The following is an 18382-nucleotide window of genomic DNA, read 5'->3' as shown; positions in this document are numbered from 1 at the left end:
CCTATTGGTATGGCTAATTTCAGAGTTAGTAAAGGGAAACTATAATGGTTTTGAATTTTGCTTTAAGTGTTAAAACAGAAATTTTATATATTTTTTTTTTTCTATTTAAGTTAAATATTTTTTACAAAGAAATAGTTAATAAAGAGTGCACCAGTGACACTGCTATAAGAGAGCATTATGTTTTTTCAAAAAAAGGAGCAAAGCAGTAACTGTTTGCTTTCAAACTATCCCATTCTTATTGAAATTCTCTATGGAGGTGTAAAGAGTAAGAAGAGAGGTAGGGTGAAGGAAGATGAGCTCTGTCAACAGGGATTTTTCAGCACAGCAGTTAAGATTTACTTAGTATCCTAGAGCTCCACCTATTCATTGGAAACCGTACAAAATTAATTATTTATTAGCAGTATTACACATTTCTCCATCTAAACAAAGAGTACACTGTGGTAAATATTTATTTTTACATTTGTACATAATATACAAAACATGCTTTATAAGTCTCCAAATGTAAATGTTAACCTATTATTACAATGTTGTGTCAACTGCAGGTTACTCTCCATACAGGGCTGGAAGTTCCATCAATCTTCAGACAAAGCAAGCCACCAAGCTGAATTTGTCCTCTTTTCAATGGTGCATAATTTTTACCTGTCTCTGTTTATAAGTGGGGTATCATTATCATCCATGGCTTAAGATTTTAAAGTGGCCATTTCACCCGCATTGTTCATAGTTTTCACATGATGTTTACTTAACATCCTTAGAATGCCTATGTTGAAGGAAATGCCACCATGGCTGTTTATGAAACATGGGAAATGTAAGAAAAAAAGCATGGTATCCCTTCGGATATTAACATTGCATATGTATGTAAATATTAATGAACCAAGTCTACACAAATCTTTTCCTAGCCATGACAATACCAGGTATAAAGCAAGTAACGGAGCTGGGGACTACCACCCCTTTCCCGGTCATACACCTATATTGTATTTTCAGTAGGCTTTTCTATTGTTTCTGTTTTTTTTTTATTATCCATCAATATAACCATTTTATACATTTACAGATTGTAAAAAATTATAAAATTCTCTTGGTTCCTGGCAAATAAAACACGTTTACCCAGTGGCATATGGAAAGCATATGATAACCTTTTTGCCCAAGTTGTTAATTATTGAAAGTAGTTCATTATTTAAAAAATGTATAGGAAGATAATTTGTTAGTTTGTGTAGTTAGTGATACAATGTTATGTCTTTAGAGGCTGTGGAACTATAACTGAGAATTGAAAAGCAGCCTTTGGTGCTAAACTGTTCTGTATGACATGTACAAGTGTTTGTCTTTTGCCTGAAGGATATGGGATGATTCCAGGATATGGAGGACCTGTGCTGTCTTAAAGGCGTCCTTAAATACAGGGTGACTTACTTCTGATGTAAGTCTATACAGGGTTATTGCAACCTTTCCGAGAAAGATTTTCAACAGTGAAAGGGATGTGTTGATGTAGTGGCTGACTTCATATAAACCCCCAAGTGCTAACAATATATGTAAATATATAAAGTAATTAATGTTCTGTGCATCAATTTTAATGTGCTACAAAACACAACAATAATTCATGCCATACTCTGAATTTTTTTTTTTATAAAAAAAAGCGAACATTTACATCTGTCAGAGTCACTGATTCATCAACTGAAAGCTTCATGTTTCAGGCATCACAGTTTAAATTAACTACAGAAAGCAGTAATGTAAACCAATCCAAAATCAGATCTCATCAGTCTGACTACAGTATACTATTGGTTGCCACAGGTTACTTCATGTCACTCATTTTTGTGCCCTCTACTAAGATAAGAACAATTACATTTAAAATGTCAAAGCTTTTACCTTCCATTGATGTCTATATCTTAAAGCAAAACTCCAGGCAGATATAAAAGAGCAAATAATGCATGTGTGTATTCATTAAAGAATCATTACATCTAATTAAAATACAGCTAGTGTCATTTGATGTAGCATCAGTCTCTTTTAATTCCCTGTACAGTAAACCTTAGACTTGGAGAGTTAGGGGCAGCACTAATAGCCAATCAGGTGTGTTGCAGTATACAGTGTAATGACAAGGAACATTCTGAATGGAAAAGGCAGAGAGATGGCCAGTCTTTAGTCGCTCTTTGTCTGCAGGCGCAAGCTAAGTCAGGGAGGTGACCCAGCAGTTTTTATAAACGCTTCAGAAGAAAACTTAGGTCACGAACCTGACAGAGTTGTGTAAAATTTAGGAACAGACTAGATCAGTGGTCTCCAAACCAGCCTTTTGCTAGCTTTTATCTGGCCCTTGGGGCACTATTTAATCCTCTGACACCAACAAATTCCTCCCAGTGATACCAACAATGAGGCACAATTCCAACCAATGACGCCAACGATGGGGCACAGTTCATTCCAATGATACCAAGAATGGAGCCCAATGACCCCAATGATGGGGCACAATTTATCCAAATGACACCATCGATTGGGCACAATTCCCCATTCTAGCGCCAAAGATGGGGCATTGTTTATTCTCACTGATGCCGGGAAATTTTCCAGTCCGGCCCCCCTAAAGTCTGAAGAACTTTAATACGCAAAACAGCTCCCATATATGTATATTATCTAAGTATGCTTGCCTAATGTGCAGCATTAAGGCACTTTCACACCGATGTGCTGCGGTTTACCCACACTGCGGGTGCAGCTCAGTGCACCTATGGCTTTCGTGCGGGTTAGCTCCACTTTGCCATAGACTTCTATTACATTTTGCAGTGTGGCGCGCTTTCTGGAAGCACACCAAAATTACTGCGTCCAGGAGTTTTGGCGCACATTCAGAAAGCACACAAAACCCACAGGTTATAAAATAAGTCTATGGCTCAGTGCAGCTAATCCGCAGAAAAACCACAGGTGCACTGCGCTGCACCTGTGGATCAATGTGGAAGCAGTTAACCCTTTTATAGATGCTAATATGCCCATTGCGTTGTTTAATACACTGACCTTCTTTTCCTCTTGCAGCTGTTGCTGGCATTGCTCTTCAGGCTGCTAGAATGGATTAGAGGCGAAGTGCACTTGGTATCATAGAAGCCGGCACTACAGAGGAAGCATCAGCTTATGTGGCTCCTGCTCCCTCCGCTGCAAGCGCTGACTGCACTTCTCTGGGATGGCAGGTTGGTAAGCCCAGATCATGATCAATAGGTTACCAACCACAGGCTTGTGCTTCCCTGGTCGCTAACCACATCAGAGAGCTCTGCAGGCCACAGGTTGAGCAACCCTAATATAGAGCCCAAAAAAATGGCATATTGTGGTTACATTATAATATATTTCCATAGCGTAGCCATTTTTGTACACTTGTGAGTAAACCCAGCAAAATGCAGGAAGAATTAGCTGTGATGGCTATTAAGACGTATTACGGGAAGACCTGGGTGTAATAGTCATTAAGAGGTACTACAAGGCTTTCGCTAGCTCAAGCAATGCATACCCACCTTCCCTTTTTCTTGTTGGGTGGACTATACATTTAAAGAATAGCAGTGCATATAATAATATCATGTTTTATCGTTTGCAAACATAATAATGAGATTAAAGGAGTGGCGTCTGTACAGTGGGTAGGTGTGCCTGGGGCAACAAATGTCTCCATAACACTTGGTTTACTTCACCATAATAGGGCTTGATTAGGAAATGTATTTTTCTTATTCAACATGTACATATCCCTTTAACCCCACTATAATTTTCATTATAAGGTGCCCCATGATATTTACACTTGTTCTAGCAAAAGCAACCTACCCATACTATATAGTTATGACAGTCGGATGGTGCGAGTACAGCTACTTTGCACATAGTTCAACTCATCGTGAAGTAATGCGTAATCAAAACTGCATTTTAAAATGGATTAAAGATGCGTGGGGAAAATTCTATTTAAAAATAAAAAGGGTATAGTTTAACTTAAAGAGTATCCCTGCTCAATGATAAGCTTAAAATTGGGAACAAGAGGATAGGGAATTGCTGATTTAATGAGATGATAATTAGGCTGCTTCTTTTTGATGTTAATAGAACACTGGCTTACTTTTTGCTATCACATTTATAGGATAATGGAAAAAGCATGTCACACAGATACCATTATACAAAGAACTTTTATGAAATTGTCACTTTCTTTAAAAGGCATGATATAATGTTACTCATGCTGAAGAAGTATAACATGACAAGACATTTTTTAGTAGAAGTAGTTAATAATATCTTGAACATAATTGCAATTTAAAGCTAAACTATGGGCAAATATGAAATACACAGATCATTGTTGCTAGATACTAAATAATAATTTAGTAAATGTATTTTTGTTAATGCAGCTAGATAAGTAACTGAGCTTAACTTTGTATGAGCCTTTTGCAATTGTCTATGCAGCAGCACTCAGACTGCGACAAGGAGGGTCTGGACAGGTAGCAGGTCAGTTGTGCTGCATGCAAGTGCGTTGATGAGGAACATGCTAATAGGAGAAAAAAGCAGAGTTAGCAGAATGATGCCCTTAATAGTCATCTTCTGCTCTTTGATTGTCAAATCAGCAGACTAGAGGAAAAGACAGTACACCATAGTATTCCATAAATATAGGTAGTGTCACTAGATTGAGTTGTATGATGGAGCTATGTAACTCGTAGGACTGGATGGAAGGAGATAAAAATGCTCAGCAGGTAATATGTATACTTGTTTTGTGTATATAGCTGCTTGCCTGGAGTTGAACTTTAAGACCATAATAATTCTGTGCATAGGGCACAAAAAGAAAGATTAAAAGTGAACTTATGTTTTTATTTATTGCATTAAAAAAGCACATTGTAGTATAACCAATCCTTTTAAAGTAAGTGGATATGTAGTTGGCTTGCTTGTATAAAAAGGATACAGAGACTAAATATAAACTGTGGAGGGAATATAGCTGTTTCCCCAATGGCCAAAGCTATGTGCGCCTGTATGTGTGCACTGCATAGAATTTACAAATGGCATTACAATGCAGAGATGTCTCTGTATTAATTTAATGTTTTAATGACCTATTGCCTTTATAAATAATATAATGGTAACAGTGGTGTCATTTAGAATGAATCGTTATGGTGCTTGTGGAATAGGATAGGGAAGTGTTTCTCAAAGTATGGGACTACACGTATTTAGACAGGTGTGGCTAACACAGGAAGATCACTCACAGAGAATGGTGGTAGTGAGAGATCTACCTCCTATCCTCCTCTTTCACTGGCTCCTCCACACTGCTATATTGGTCCCCACAGGCTAATCTTCCCTACACTCTGGTGGTCTAACGTACATTGATGCAGGGCCAATATGCCAAGGCACAGTCCACTGCCAGAGCATAGGGGAGCACTGTCTGCCAGGGAAGAGGAGGATCAAGTAAGGAACATTGCTCTTCCAGTCCTCTAGGCAGAAGTGGGCAGTTAACCCTTGCAGTGTGGGAGCAATGAGTTAGCCTTTAAAAATGCATTCATATTCAGTTTTCTCTGAAAATGAATTCTTATGTCTTAATGTGTATTTACAGGCAAACTTTTGTTTTTTGCTTTGGATAAAGAGGATAGAGCAAGGATTACCCCATGAGGTTTTTCATTGCTGTTTGTGTCTCTCTGGAGGAAACTCTGTAAGATAGTAATTCTGTTTGCTTTATAGAGATTAACTCCCATTTCCTTTTGCATTTTCAGGACATGAAGGGAAATCTCTGCAGTGGAACACAGGCAGGGAATAAAAACTTTCCATGGGTTTTTCTCCCTTATCTGCTTCTCTAAAATTAGAAAAGTTTTGGCTTTACTTACACTTTTGATATCCAGATTGTAACTAGAAGCTTTCAGTATGTTATCTACTCATCTTCCATATGAATCAGTATATGGATTTTCCCTAGAAAATTCCATTTTAGTGAGGGAACTGAGCAAAAACCATGCCGTGTCTCATGAAAAATGAATGAGAAAGTGGGATTTAATCATCTGAGTTAGAGTTTGTTCACATGGGCATTCTCATCATATCCACTGTCAGTTTTTCAAGTGGTCTGAACAGAAGTTCAATGTTATTCTATGGGCAGGCGGATGCAAACAGATGTGATGTCCTTTCCATGCAATAACCTCCAAGCCTATTTCGGTCTGAACATGAAAAAATAGAAAAGATTTTCTTGCATTTCTGTTTTTTTTTGGACCTAAATGTGACCAACTGGAGGTAAAAGAATATAAACAGATGCTTGTCCGACCAGGAATGGACACCTCCTGTGTGAAAGGGCCCTTAGGGCCTAATTTGCACTGTGTGATTTACACACACTACAAATTTCATTGGCAAGAATCTGCAGATTTCTGGGGCTTGAATGGCAAGTGTTTGCAAAAAGCTGAGCTGAGCCCAAACAAAGCAATGATCGGCTGACGGTGGGAACAGCTATCCATGAGTGTTCACAGCTGCTCACACAGCCAGCCATAACGTTGAGAAAGGTGACTGTGGTCTATCTGCATCCAGTCATGATCCTCTGTTCTTATCTACTGATTATTGCTGTGTATGGGCTGAGCATCTGCAATTCTTTACTGCTGTAGGGTCCTTTTGTGCTGTGCCGCTCCATTCTGTTCAGCAGGGGATGCCTGATCATCAATTTTGTGATATCCATGCCAGTTTCATTGTATTCACATTTTGATAATAGACTGTGGTGGACCTGTTTATGGCACCATGGTCAGCTGTCATGTTTAGGTCTGGAAAAATGAAAAAGAAAGCAGTCCAAAGGACTTGGAGGTAGGAGGATTTAAATGAACACAAGCTTGTTTACATCTGTTTGCCCATAGAGCTGCATGGAGCTTCTGATCAGGTCCATCTGTAAAACGCAACATTTGTGCATCCCCGTGCCAGTAAAACAAGGCCCTTTACGGGACACAGATCAAATCGCCTTGTGTGCACAAAGCCTAAGACTTTGCACACCTTTTGTTTTGATGCACCTGAAATGCATTTAGCTGATTTCAATTGTTCTTTAAAGATGCATATCAGTGCAGGCAAAGCAACAGATTCATTGGCCCCAGCAGCTACTTGTTACTTACTCCACAGCTACTCTGTTCACCTGTATGAAGAGAGAAGATGAAGCCCTTTGTATGCTCCAGGTTAGACCAGGTTGGAGATTACACATGGCTGAGGACTCTATTCCTTACCCCCATCTGGCAGCACTAGTTCTTGCATGGCCAATCACCAAGCATTAACACTGTCACATGTATGCTCCCTCATACATAGAAGTACTGATATTTTGCTCCACTTTTCTACTCAAATGGGGAAGTGAACGAAAGTTAGGTACAAACAGCTCCAAGGGGTGGCATTAGGCAGGCAAAGCAAAGCACAGTTAAACTTTAACGGGAGTATCTGATGATAAAAGATTATCCTTACCTTCATTTCATATGAGGCCTACTGTTACCACAATAACTCAAATAATAAAATAACATAAATCTGTCTTGGTCATATGACTTCAGACATGGAAGTGTTAAAATGTTTTGCCATCTTCATTCAGCTTACATTTAAATTGTTGCATACGTTTAGTGCTTCAGAATTGCACTCGCCAAAGGATCATATCGTTTTTACCACTGTGATACATGCACTTCTGGAAGCATTATCTTCTCCAGTTGCTTAAACGATGTACCTCCAAACATGTTTTTCTTTTGTCTGAAACCCATTACAATTAAAGAGGCCTCTCTGTGATTCAGATATTATTGTACTACAGCATGAGAAGTGGCCTTTCTAAAAAATCTATTTAATTCATTGTAAAAAATAAAAAATAAAAAAAATATAAAAAACTGCTTTTCTACAACTTGGTGAGGTGCCGAACAAAAAGGAGTAATATTTTTTTTACTTGCATGAGAAGTCTCTCCTATTTAAGGGGTGGGTTCATATCTCTATCAACACCTTACCATCAAAGTTGGAATACAACTTTTCCTTTTGTGATTGTAAATGTAGTGTATGTAAGGTATTGTGTGTCATTGTTTTGTAATTGCTTCACATTGTACATATTAAACAACAATGTCTCCTTGTCTCATTTTAAACCGTGGCAAGATCCCAGATGGCCACTCAGAATGTCATGTTGGTGTATAATGATGCTAACAAGGCAGTAAGTATCATATTTGGAGAACACAGGGATCACATAGTAAATTCAAATGCATGTTCAAGTGATGTTTACCTTCCGTAAGTGATTATAACGCATGGATGATGGTCATAATCGTTGGCAAGATATATTAAGGGGTACATTTAAAAACCTTGCATTAATCCCTTGAAGATATTATTTTCTCTTTAAAGGTTACCTATTACTCAAAAAAAAAACAAAACAATGGGGTTGATTTGTAAAGAAGTGGAGGCTATTCACCTAGCACAGTGAACATTGATTTTGCAAAATTAATGTTAGTGCAACAAAATACATTCTCTCTAGCACATATTTTATCTGGGCATTCAAAGTAAACACAGGTTCATTCTGTTCACTAACATAATTTTTTAAAGTGAACATTCAGGTGTTCTTTACACTACTGCAGTTGGCAGTAAGGCATCCTATTCATAATGAAAAGGGTGCTTTGATTATTGCAACTCCCTTCTCATTGGCCTACCTCTACACAGGCTAGCCCCTCTTCGGTCCATCATAAATGCCACTGCCAGACTTATCTACCCTACCAACCCCCTAGTGTCTGCCATTACACTTTGTAAATCCCGCCACTGGCTTTTCATTGCCCAACATATAAATTCAAACTAATAACAACATATAAAGCCATTCACAACTTTGTCCCCAGCTATATCACCATCCTCTTCTCAAATTATCATCCTATTCCATTCTATCTCTCATGTCAGCTCCTTCAAAGCTTGCATCTAAGACATCTCCAGAGTCTCTCCCATCCTATGGAGCTTCATTAATACTAAGAATGGATGGTACCTCCCAATAAATTGCCAACATCCCATAAATCATGGTATTCAAAATAGTTATAATACCCCCATGTGACTTTGCAGGCATCGGTACAACAAAGTAAGTAAAAGGCAATAAAGGCCAATCTTTATTACAGAAATTATAAAAAAAAAAAACAAATAAAAGTACAAAAACAATGTTGAGGATTTTTATTTGCATGAATACAACATAACACAGTCCATGGTCTTGGATGCCCCATTGTCCATGGTTTCCCAATGTGATTTGCTCTTATACTACTTGGTCAACGTGAATATATCATCAGGACAAGGTCCAATGTGTTTCGAAGAACACTCCTTCCTCTGAGGAAAAAAGGAGTATACCATATCTACGATACAATCATATTATTAAAAAATGTGTACAAAATATTGTTGAAACATCAAATAATTGCATGATTCGTGCCACATACATGGTGTAGGTGGAGATAAGCCTTCACTTTGCTAAATGAACAGCCTCTACTGCTTTAGTACAGCTTTCAGATAGGAGGCAAAACAAGGCGCAAGTACATAGAATGGTACAGCAAAAATTCTATTCCAGTGCACCCCCAAGACCCAGAACCTGTTCAGTATGCAAATCTCTAATCAGAGCTCAGATCCCTCTTCCCCTCCCCCCCACAATGCAACGTGACAACCTCACCTTGTGGTGCCTCCACTTATGCCATTTTGTACTATATGTTCTATTGACGGGTTTGCTTTGAGGATGCCTATTTCTTGTTTCTAATGCTACAGGTGAGCAGGTGTAGAAATGTAAAGAGGGAGATACTCCAGTTGCACAGCTGTTCTGCTAATTATCTCAACTAGAATGGCAATGCTTAGCATAGTTGAATGTTTCTTTACTGTCCCATTACATCTGCTCTCCTTTTCTGCTTTCACCATTGATGATTGCGAAAATGGGGACAGCAGTGACAGAAAAAAAAAATGCCAGTTATCATATTGACGGTGTTTTGATGCAAAGGTTTATAAGTACATCTTCTGATGCTGTTATAAAATTTACCATGATTGTTTTCTGTTAATAATACATCAGTATTTGAATAAGAATAAAATCTCAATGTGCTCCACAAGCTATGATGTTTTATTCTGACATTTTATTATGATCTTTAGACGTTTTTTGGATTAAGCCCAGATTGGCCATCTGATAGTTTTTTATGTTTCTACTGAGATTAAGACTAGATGGACAATTTGATAATTTAAAAGAAAAAAAAATATTGAGATCAAGCCTGGATGGGCAATCTGATGATTTTTTTTTAAATATTTTTTGGGGCTTTTAATAAATGAAGAAACTGACAAAAATAAGGAAGTGGTGTAATCTTTCACGCATTGCATTTCCATTACTGTACCACAATAGGGTTGTGTTAATAAGTAAGCATTAAAGTGCACCTGGCAACATTAATTCATAGACACCTAGATATTTTTCATGTGCATATATGATCAGCAGTGTGTAAGCGTATTATGGACAATGGGCTTGATTTAGTAAAGGCAAACAGACTGCTCACTTTGCAAGTGAAATTGCATTGTGAAAGAACCTTTCCCAGAGGGTAAGTGAATGTGGTAAAGTTCCACTCTGTAAAGAATACCCAATCACAAGTAAGAAAAATAAAAATCAGCATTTTTCCTTTTCACATAATTGGATGATGGAAAATCCACTTGCAACATGAGCAGTCTATTTGCATTTAGTAAATCAACCCCAATGCCTTCATGTTCATGCAAATCCTGGTGCTTGTACACTTCTTTGCTTTAATAAATGTCTGACACAGGTCAGCCATACTGGTGCTGCTTCTCAACGGTGACTTGTAAAATTACAATGATATAGTCTGATCACAGGGAGGACGAGGTGACTGAGGAATTGCTTTCTCTTCCCTGCAGCAGGCTGATGACATCATCTCAGCTTAGGTGCAGTCATTAGATTGAAGCTCAGAAGCTGCTTTTTAATGTTAAAATTTACCAATTGTTTGAAAAATTATACTGTTACTGTTGTGACATGTCAGAGATCTAATTCATGCAGACATGAAAAGTTACCAAAATCTCCATGTAATAGTTTCTCATGGCCTCAATGAAGATGGTCATGGTGGTGTTCTTTTTTTTGAGACCAGTCATAGACAGAATTACAGTATGTTGATTAAGTTGGTCAACATAAACATAAGACATAAATGCTTCAGCCTTAGGAAAAAGGTGGAGAATTAAAAAAAAAAAAAAACTTGTATTGTTCTATATTGAAAACCTACCATATGCATCTGTAGCAGCAACTGGTCAGACGACAAACCTACAACTTCAAATATATAGAATAAAATGCCAAACTGACATCTCCACATGTGGGTTTCCTGATATTTGCTGTCCAGTTTTGATCCAAGTTATATTTCCATTTTCTACACTTTTATTTTATGTGAAATGGTTGCTATTATCGTCTAACAAAACATAAATTATGGATTTTTTTACATGTGTTTTGTCCTTGATAAAAAAATAAAAATCAGACAAATTAATTCTCCAAAGTGGTCACTCAGATAATTCTAGGGAATTCCAAGTGGCAGAGGAGAATATCTCCCTTCTTGAAAGTTTTTTAGCCATTTCAGGGTAGCTGTATATGATTTTTAGGATGGGCAGGTGTGTTGCTCATGAAGATTGAGTAAATAAGGCTGCTGAATCAACTAAGACTGAAGAAGTAGGCCTTTGAACTCTTGTAACAAAGTATTTTTCTCTACAACTAAAAACCTTTTGGCACCCTCTTTTTACTCAAAGACACTATTCCAAGGGACAAACTATGGCCAAGGCCGTTTGGAGTGTGGCTTCCATCTGATAAAGACTTTTACACCCAGTTGGGTAACTCACTTATGACAGAATCCAGCACTCTACGGCATCTTGTTTCACTGAGAAAAGGGATAATTAAGCTGAAAATTAAGCTGACCATAGTAGCAGAATTTCACTCAAAAATCTTCATTTTTGAAACGTTAATTTCTAATGGTTAGCAGGGTCAAATTAATGATTGTTTTTTTACCAGTAGTGGCAATAATGTAAAATGTAAATTTTTCCTTGAAAGGATGAAGTTATAATAGTAAATGTGCTGCAGGTTTGGAAAATTCCATTTATTCCAAAATCAAATTAAATTTTTAATTACTTTCGAATAACATTCGCCAAGTCTCTGATGGCTTTATGGAATGTAGTGACAAGATTTTTCATACAAACCTTCATATGAAAATCTACCAGTGTATAGCCACTTTTAGACATATGCCTGTCCTCCAACTCACTAGGCACCACCACAATTATCTGATCAGTTTAACCTGCAGAGATTAATATTGCAAACATTGTTAAAGTGGACCAGAGAGGAGCTGCCACTGCCGATTTAAATTTTTTTAGGTACAAGTTCAAGGTTATCAATCTAATTCTGATCTAACAAGTCAATGACCTACAATAAGCATTCAGCCAGTAAAATCATTACTGTAAGTGAGCATGAGGAAGGATTAAAACACTTGACAAAGAATTTATTGCTGTCTGAGACTTTCATTCTCAGTGACAACAAACATTTCTTGTATTGTGTCACAGAAATCAAGGGAAAATCCCCTCAATGGAGTTACAGAAAGAAATAAAAACTCAGTGAAAATTGTAACCCTTCCCCACTCGATCCAGGACTTTAAAAATGCCTGGAGTTAAGCTTTAATAAATAGTGAGGATGGAGCCCTGCTTGTATAGAGATTGTCCAACCAGTTGGAATGTCCCGGAGCATGGCAGCAAATGTTTTCAACTGTCATAAGCATCAGTCGCTGCTCCCTAGGAAGCCCTACAGTTGGGGCAGGAATCTTTTGTGCAACACCTACCTAACTGAAATCTTACACTGAAGAAGATGCTTATCCCTGAAAACTAAAAATAATAAAAAAAAAGAAGAAAACAACATAATCTTATGGAGTATATATATGGACTTTATTCTTATTGGCATATTAAGAATTCTTTCATAAAGGTCAACTATGATAGCTGGATTTTACATTACAACATTATGTATTTAACGTGTTTCATTGGAGTAGGTCCTCATTTAGTTCCCAAAGTTTAAGATAATTTCAAATTGAAACCATTTTAAGCTAAAGGTTTTGACTTTATTAGTTTAAAATTTGGAGTCTACTCTAAACTGTTCTTGCTTATTAAAGAGGAAAATGATCACAGAGCACCAAGCGTACAGGCCTGATTAATAACCATAGTTTTATTGACTGTGCTGGTCAAAGTGTAAGTGAACATACTGCAAGTAATATTAGAGTACAAGACAATGTTGGATAATGGAAAGCAGCTTATAGCTGAATGTATGGTGTTTGCTTTGATGAATATATTACAAACATAGTACAGTTGCGATATTAGGTGCTCTTAGATATATTTAATTTTTTTCCTTTGTTTATTAGTTCCATTTCTCTTTCTCCATATTAAAGTCATTAGTGAATTATTGTTTACTTTCATATTTGTACCATTATGGAAATAGATAATGTCTTTTCTAATTTTGTACTGCTTCATGTTTTTATGTCCTAACTGGAAGAGTTCAATTGCTTCTCTTCCCCTTTCTCACTTTGTAAGAATGAGAGCTCTGTTTCATCTATGTGGTTTTACAGATTTTGAATAAAACTCTTCTAATACTGCCAACAATCAAATGGTCTATTTTTTTCAATGATATTTAGTCTGATACCTTTAATAACTATGAAACACCAGTCAAGAGAATGAAATAATTTAGGAGGGCAGACATGCAGGTACTGTACAACTGACCTGCAGCAAATCGTGAATCATAAACTTATGTGCTTAGTTCAGCTAAAGCTACATTAAGCCAGTGGAAAAAGGGAACATCGGTATGTCAGCTCTGATGTTGAGTTTTATGTTGGGATGCAATAGCAATTGAGGAAGGTCTGGTGAATCCATTCTACATCTCCTCATAATGGTTAGCAGGAGCTGGATGAAGGTACCATTATAACCACAGTTCAATCCATCTGAAAACTCTCATGCCTAGGACTACCTCTATGTTCTGCAATTCAATAAAATCTACATGGTCAAGGTTGGGAAGCTGGCTTTAACACTATAGTCAACAAGGTCCAAACATACAAATAGAATTTCCAGGCACCTCCATGTCAGCATAACCATGACAGAGCTCCACTTCAGACTCTTTCTTCCTGCCCTTGAGCTGCTAAATGCATGGATTTTGGAGTTAGCAGGAGTCTCCTTACTAGGAGCATTTTTTCTGCCAACATTTTAATATGCTATTTGTTTTTCATCAAGGTCAGGAGAGCAGCTTTCCCATCTTTATTTAGGTTTCCTCCTTTCATCATTTCGGTGTCTGCTTTCTTTTCTTACTGTTATGATTTTCCTTAGGGCATGAGCACATGGCTCAGGTTGCAATCTGCTTGACGGGATTGGCTCTGCGTTGCGCATGCGCAGTACTTTTTGGAAGTTCGGGAGTTTTTTTCCTTTGGCATTTGATCTTCCCCCTTTGTGGAGGGTGGGTGCATCCTGATGACATGCCACTCATGTGCGATATGCTGGAACAGCTTGGTGGCCATCTTGGATAAAGGCAAACTTGCCCTTCCTCTGCAATTAGTGCGGAAAGACCAGAAAGAAACAAGCTCCTCTGCCCCTTCCTTCATACATTTAAACTCTTGCACCATAACGCCCAGGTGCCTGAACTCCTGCTCATGCTGACCAAGGCTGCTAAAGTTTTATACACTTGGGTCATATTTTTCTGCTGATGGTGAGTTTAGGTCAGGAATATTCTACCTGTAAATTGCTAACAGTTGGGTTAATGTATTGCTTCTGCTCTTCCAGCTGTTCTTTTTGTTATCGATCATTACGAGTTGATCACCAACAGCTCAAGACCCTCACATGCTCTCTAGGTAAAAGATATTCAATGCAGGCAAGTTTGGTTTCCAATGAAATGATTACGCTGATGCTGGTTAAGTTTCTCATTTTCAGAACTGTATGCTCCAAGAAGTCCAAGGGGGCTTCCAAGCATCATAACGAGTTGATCGAGGTCATCCCCAAATCAAGCACATTCCTCTCAGTCCAAACACTAAGCTTCAGATAGAGATAGATAAAGAAGAGGGCATAATTCTTCTTCCTCTCTTGATCAGGCTAGAAACAAAAAATTTTGGTCTTGTGGAGCCACCCCTCTGCCAGAGAAGTTGGTTTGCAAGAACTGCTTCAGAGACTGCACAGTTGAGAGCTGGAATGTCAATACGTTGCTGCCTTACTTAAAAAAGTTGTTAGGGATTCCTTCTTTGAACTTTCAGCTACTATGCCCCCGCAGCCTTCGGTTCAACCTTGTCAAAATAAGGATGCAGACCTATCTCAACCAGGTCCATACACCTTTTTTCTCCTAATGAGGGAAATCAAAGAACTCATAGAGAAGGAATGGAATAAAAACAGAAAAAATTATATCCACTGGCTGAGGCAGATACTGTGACTTTGGACACACCTCCTGTAGTCGATGCCATAATGGTCTGTTTATCCAAAAATATAACATTGCCTTAAAAAAAAGAAAAACAGCATGGGGGTCCCCCCCAATCCTTACCAGTTTCCGCAAGCTTGGTAAGGATTTTGAGGGGAACCCCACCAAAATATTTTTTAAAATTGGCGTGGGGTACCTCCCCAAATCCATACCAGATCCTTATCAAAAGTATGCAACCCAGAAGGCCAGGAAAGGGGACGAGGGAATACCCCTCCCCCTGAACTATACCAGGCCCTCAATATAGGGGTTGTGTTGGGGAGGGGTGCTCCCCCACAAAGCACCTTGTTCCCATGTTGATGAGGACAAGGGCCTCTTCCCCACAACCCTGGCATGGTGGTTTTGCGGGTGCGGAGAATGACATATTGGAATCTGGAAACCCCTTTTACCGGGGGGCCCCCCAGATCCAGGCACATAGTACCCCTACTCTACCCTATTTGGATAAAAAAAATGTCAAAGTAAATAACAACACAAACACAGTTTTTGACAAGTTCTTTATTTAAAAAAAAGTCACCCAATCCAGAGTCAATCACGATGAACGCCGACCCACATGAAAAAAAAAAAAAAAGCGCCACCAGCCGAAGACGACCAGTCCTGTTGAAAGACACTTGCCAAATGACAGACAAACGTGGGAGCAGGGTGACCTGGTGATGTCACTAGGTAACCCCCTCCATGTTTACCTGTCATTGGATGAGTGTCTCTCAAAGGGACTGCATGGATTTACATTGGAGGGCATGTTTTTATTTTTTGTAAATAAAGGAGTTGTTAAAAACTGTGTTTGTGTTTTTGTTGACTTTTGACATTTTATTTGGTTTATGAGTAGGGGTACTATGTACCCCATATTCATTCACATGGGGGAGCTTGGATCTGGTTGGATCACTTGTTAAAGGGGGCTTCCAGATTCCAATAAGTCACCCCCACACCCACCGGGCCAGGGTTGTGGGAAAGAGGACCTTGTCCTCATCAACATGGGGACAAGGTGCTTTGGGGGGGGAGCCTCCCTCCCTCAAAGCACCCTCCCATTAAGGCCATGGTATGGTTCAGGGGGCACTCACTCGCCCCCTCTCTTTCCTGGCATGCTCGGATAGGAGGGTGGTATAAATTTTGGGGGGGGGCTCCACACTATTAAAAAAAAAAAAAATTGGCATGCGGTTCTCCTCAAAATCCATACCAGACCCAAAGGAGCTGGTATAGATTGGGGGGTGGGGAAACCCCACCCTTTTTTTTTTTTTAATGCTGGTATTTGTTTGTTTACATTCTGCTGTCAGCGGGGAATCCCACTGACAGCAGATGAGCTGTGGTTGTTAAGGACAGAGCAGCTGCCCGCTCCTTAACAACCAGCTATTTTGAATGAAACAAAACCAATGCTGACGATACGAAACAAATTCTAAAAAATAAATCAGTTCAATCAATCAATGCATCTGAAATGAAATTCTTAAATTAACAAATGCATCCGAAATGAAACGCAATGAAAATTTGCTGCATGCACATCTATGGGCAGCTGACACGGCATCTAAACAGAACCAGTGCAAGGTTCCTTTTGATGGCAAATTCTTCTTCTGAGAGACGTTAGAGAAAGCTATTACTCACGTAACAGGAGGTAAATCAGGTCTCTTGCCACAAGAGAGAAGATTAAGGCGAACCAGCGCATTTTTCGCAGGGTTCCAACAGTCTCGGAAGGGTAAGCATTCCAAAAGGACCTGGAGGAGCATGTAAGCAAATAAACATACAGTTGTGGCCAAAATTATTCAACCCCCAATGCTGTAAAGGGGTTTAGGGACTATAGTGTACATTTGGAATTGTATTCAGAATCAAATCCTACAAGGACGTTGTAACTACCCAAATGCAACTAAAATGACATCAATTGTTTATGTAATACAGTAGTAAATGGTTCTTATGTGGTTTCTTCATTGCCACAATTATTCAACCCCTTAAAGACTACCACTCTGAAGAACAGAGGTTCATACAGGTGCTTTCCATCAGGTATTGAAAACACCTGTGGATGTCACCGAGCAGCAATCAAGCATAATAAGCACCAATTAGGCAGCTTTAAAATGACTGTGATACTCAGCTCCTTCTAGACATTTACTGGTGTGGTTACAAACATGGTGAAGGCAAGAGAATGGTCCAGGAAGACAAGAGAAGAGGTGATTTCTCTTCACAGGAAGGGCAATGGCTATAAGAAGATTGCAAAGATGTTAAACATACCAAGAGACACCTTAGGAAGCATCATTCGCAAATTCAAGGCAAAGGGCACTGTTGAAACGCTACCTGGTCGTGGCAGAAAGAAGATGCTGACTTCGACTGCTGTGCGCTACCTGAAGCGTAGAGTGGAGAGAAGTCCCCGTGTGACTGCTGAGGAACTGAGAAAAGATTTGTCAGATGTGGGTACAGAAGTTTCAGCCCAGACAATAAGACGCACACTGCGTAATGAAGGCCTCCGTGCCAGAACTCCCAGGCGTACCCCCTTGCTGTCTCCAAAGAATAAGAAGAGTCGACTGCAGTATGCCAAAAGCCATGTGGACAAACCACAAAAGTTGTGGGATAGTGTTCTGTGGACTGATGAAACAAAATTAGAACTGTTTGGGCCCATGGATCAACGCTATGTTTGGAGGAGGAAGAACAAGGCCTATGATGAAAAGAACACCTTGCCTACTGTGAAGCATGGTGGAGGGTCAATCATGCTTTGGGGCTGTTTTGCTTCTGCAGGTACAGGGAAGCTTCAGCGTGTGCAAGGTACCATGAATTCTCTTCAGTACCAGGAGATATTGGATGGAAACGTGATGCAGTCCGTCACACACCTGAGGCTTGGGAGACGTTGGACCTTTCAACAGGACAATGATCCCAAGCATACCTCCAAGTCCACTAGAGCATGGTTGCAGAGGAAAGGCTGGAACATTTTGGAGTGGCCATCGCAGTCACCAGACTTAAATCCGATTGAGAACCTCTGGTGGGACTTAAAGAAAGCAGTTGCAGTGCGCAAGCCTAAGAATGTGACTGAACTGGAGGCCTTTGCCC

At 39.1% G+C, this 18382-nt stretch overlaps 1 protein-coding gene across 3 annotated transcripts in view; it reads left to right on the top strand.

Moving 5' to 3' along the window:
- TRIM67 (tripartite motif containing 67) overlaps positions 1–13526 on the top strand; it is a 124038-nt gene extending 110512 nt beyond the window's left edge. For all 3 annotated transcript variants that reach the window (XM_089669721.1, XM_089669720.1, XM_089669719.1), the window contains exon 10: positions 543–13526. In XM_089669721.1, coding sequence (XP_089525847.1) covers positions 543–605 — 63 coding nt within the window. In that variant the 3' untranslated portion in view covers positions 606–13526. The remainder of the gene's footprint in view (positions 1–542) is intronic.
- Positions 13527–18382: the final 4856 nt, after the last annotated feature.

The sequence above is a fragment of the Staurois parvus genome, unplaced genomic scaffold, assembly GCF_062004578.1.
Source record: "Staurois parvus isolate SC_StPar_1 unplaced genomic scaffold, SC_StPar_1.0 ptg000081l, whole genome shotgun sequence".
Taxonomy (NCBI): Eukaryota; Metazoa; Chordata; class Amphibia; order Anura; family Ranidae; genus Staurois; species Staurois parvus.
This window is presented reverse-complemented; position numbering and strand designations above follow the sequence as displayed.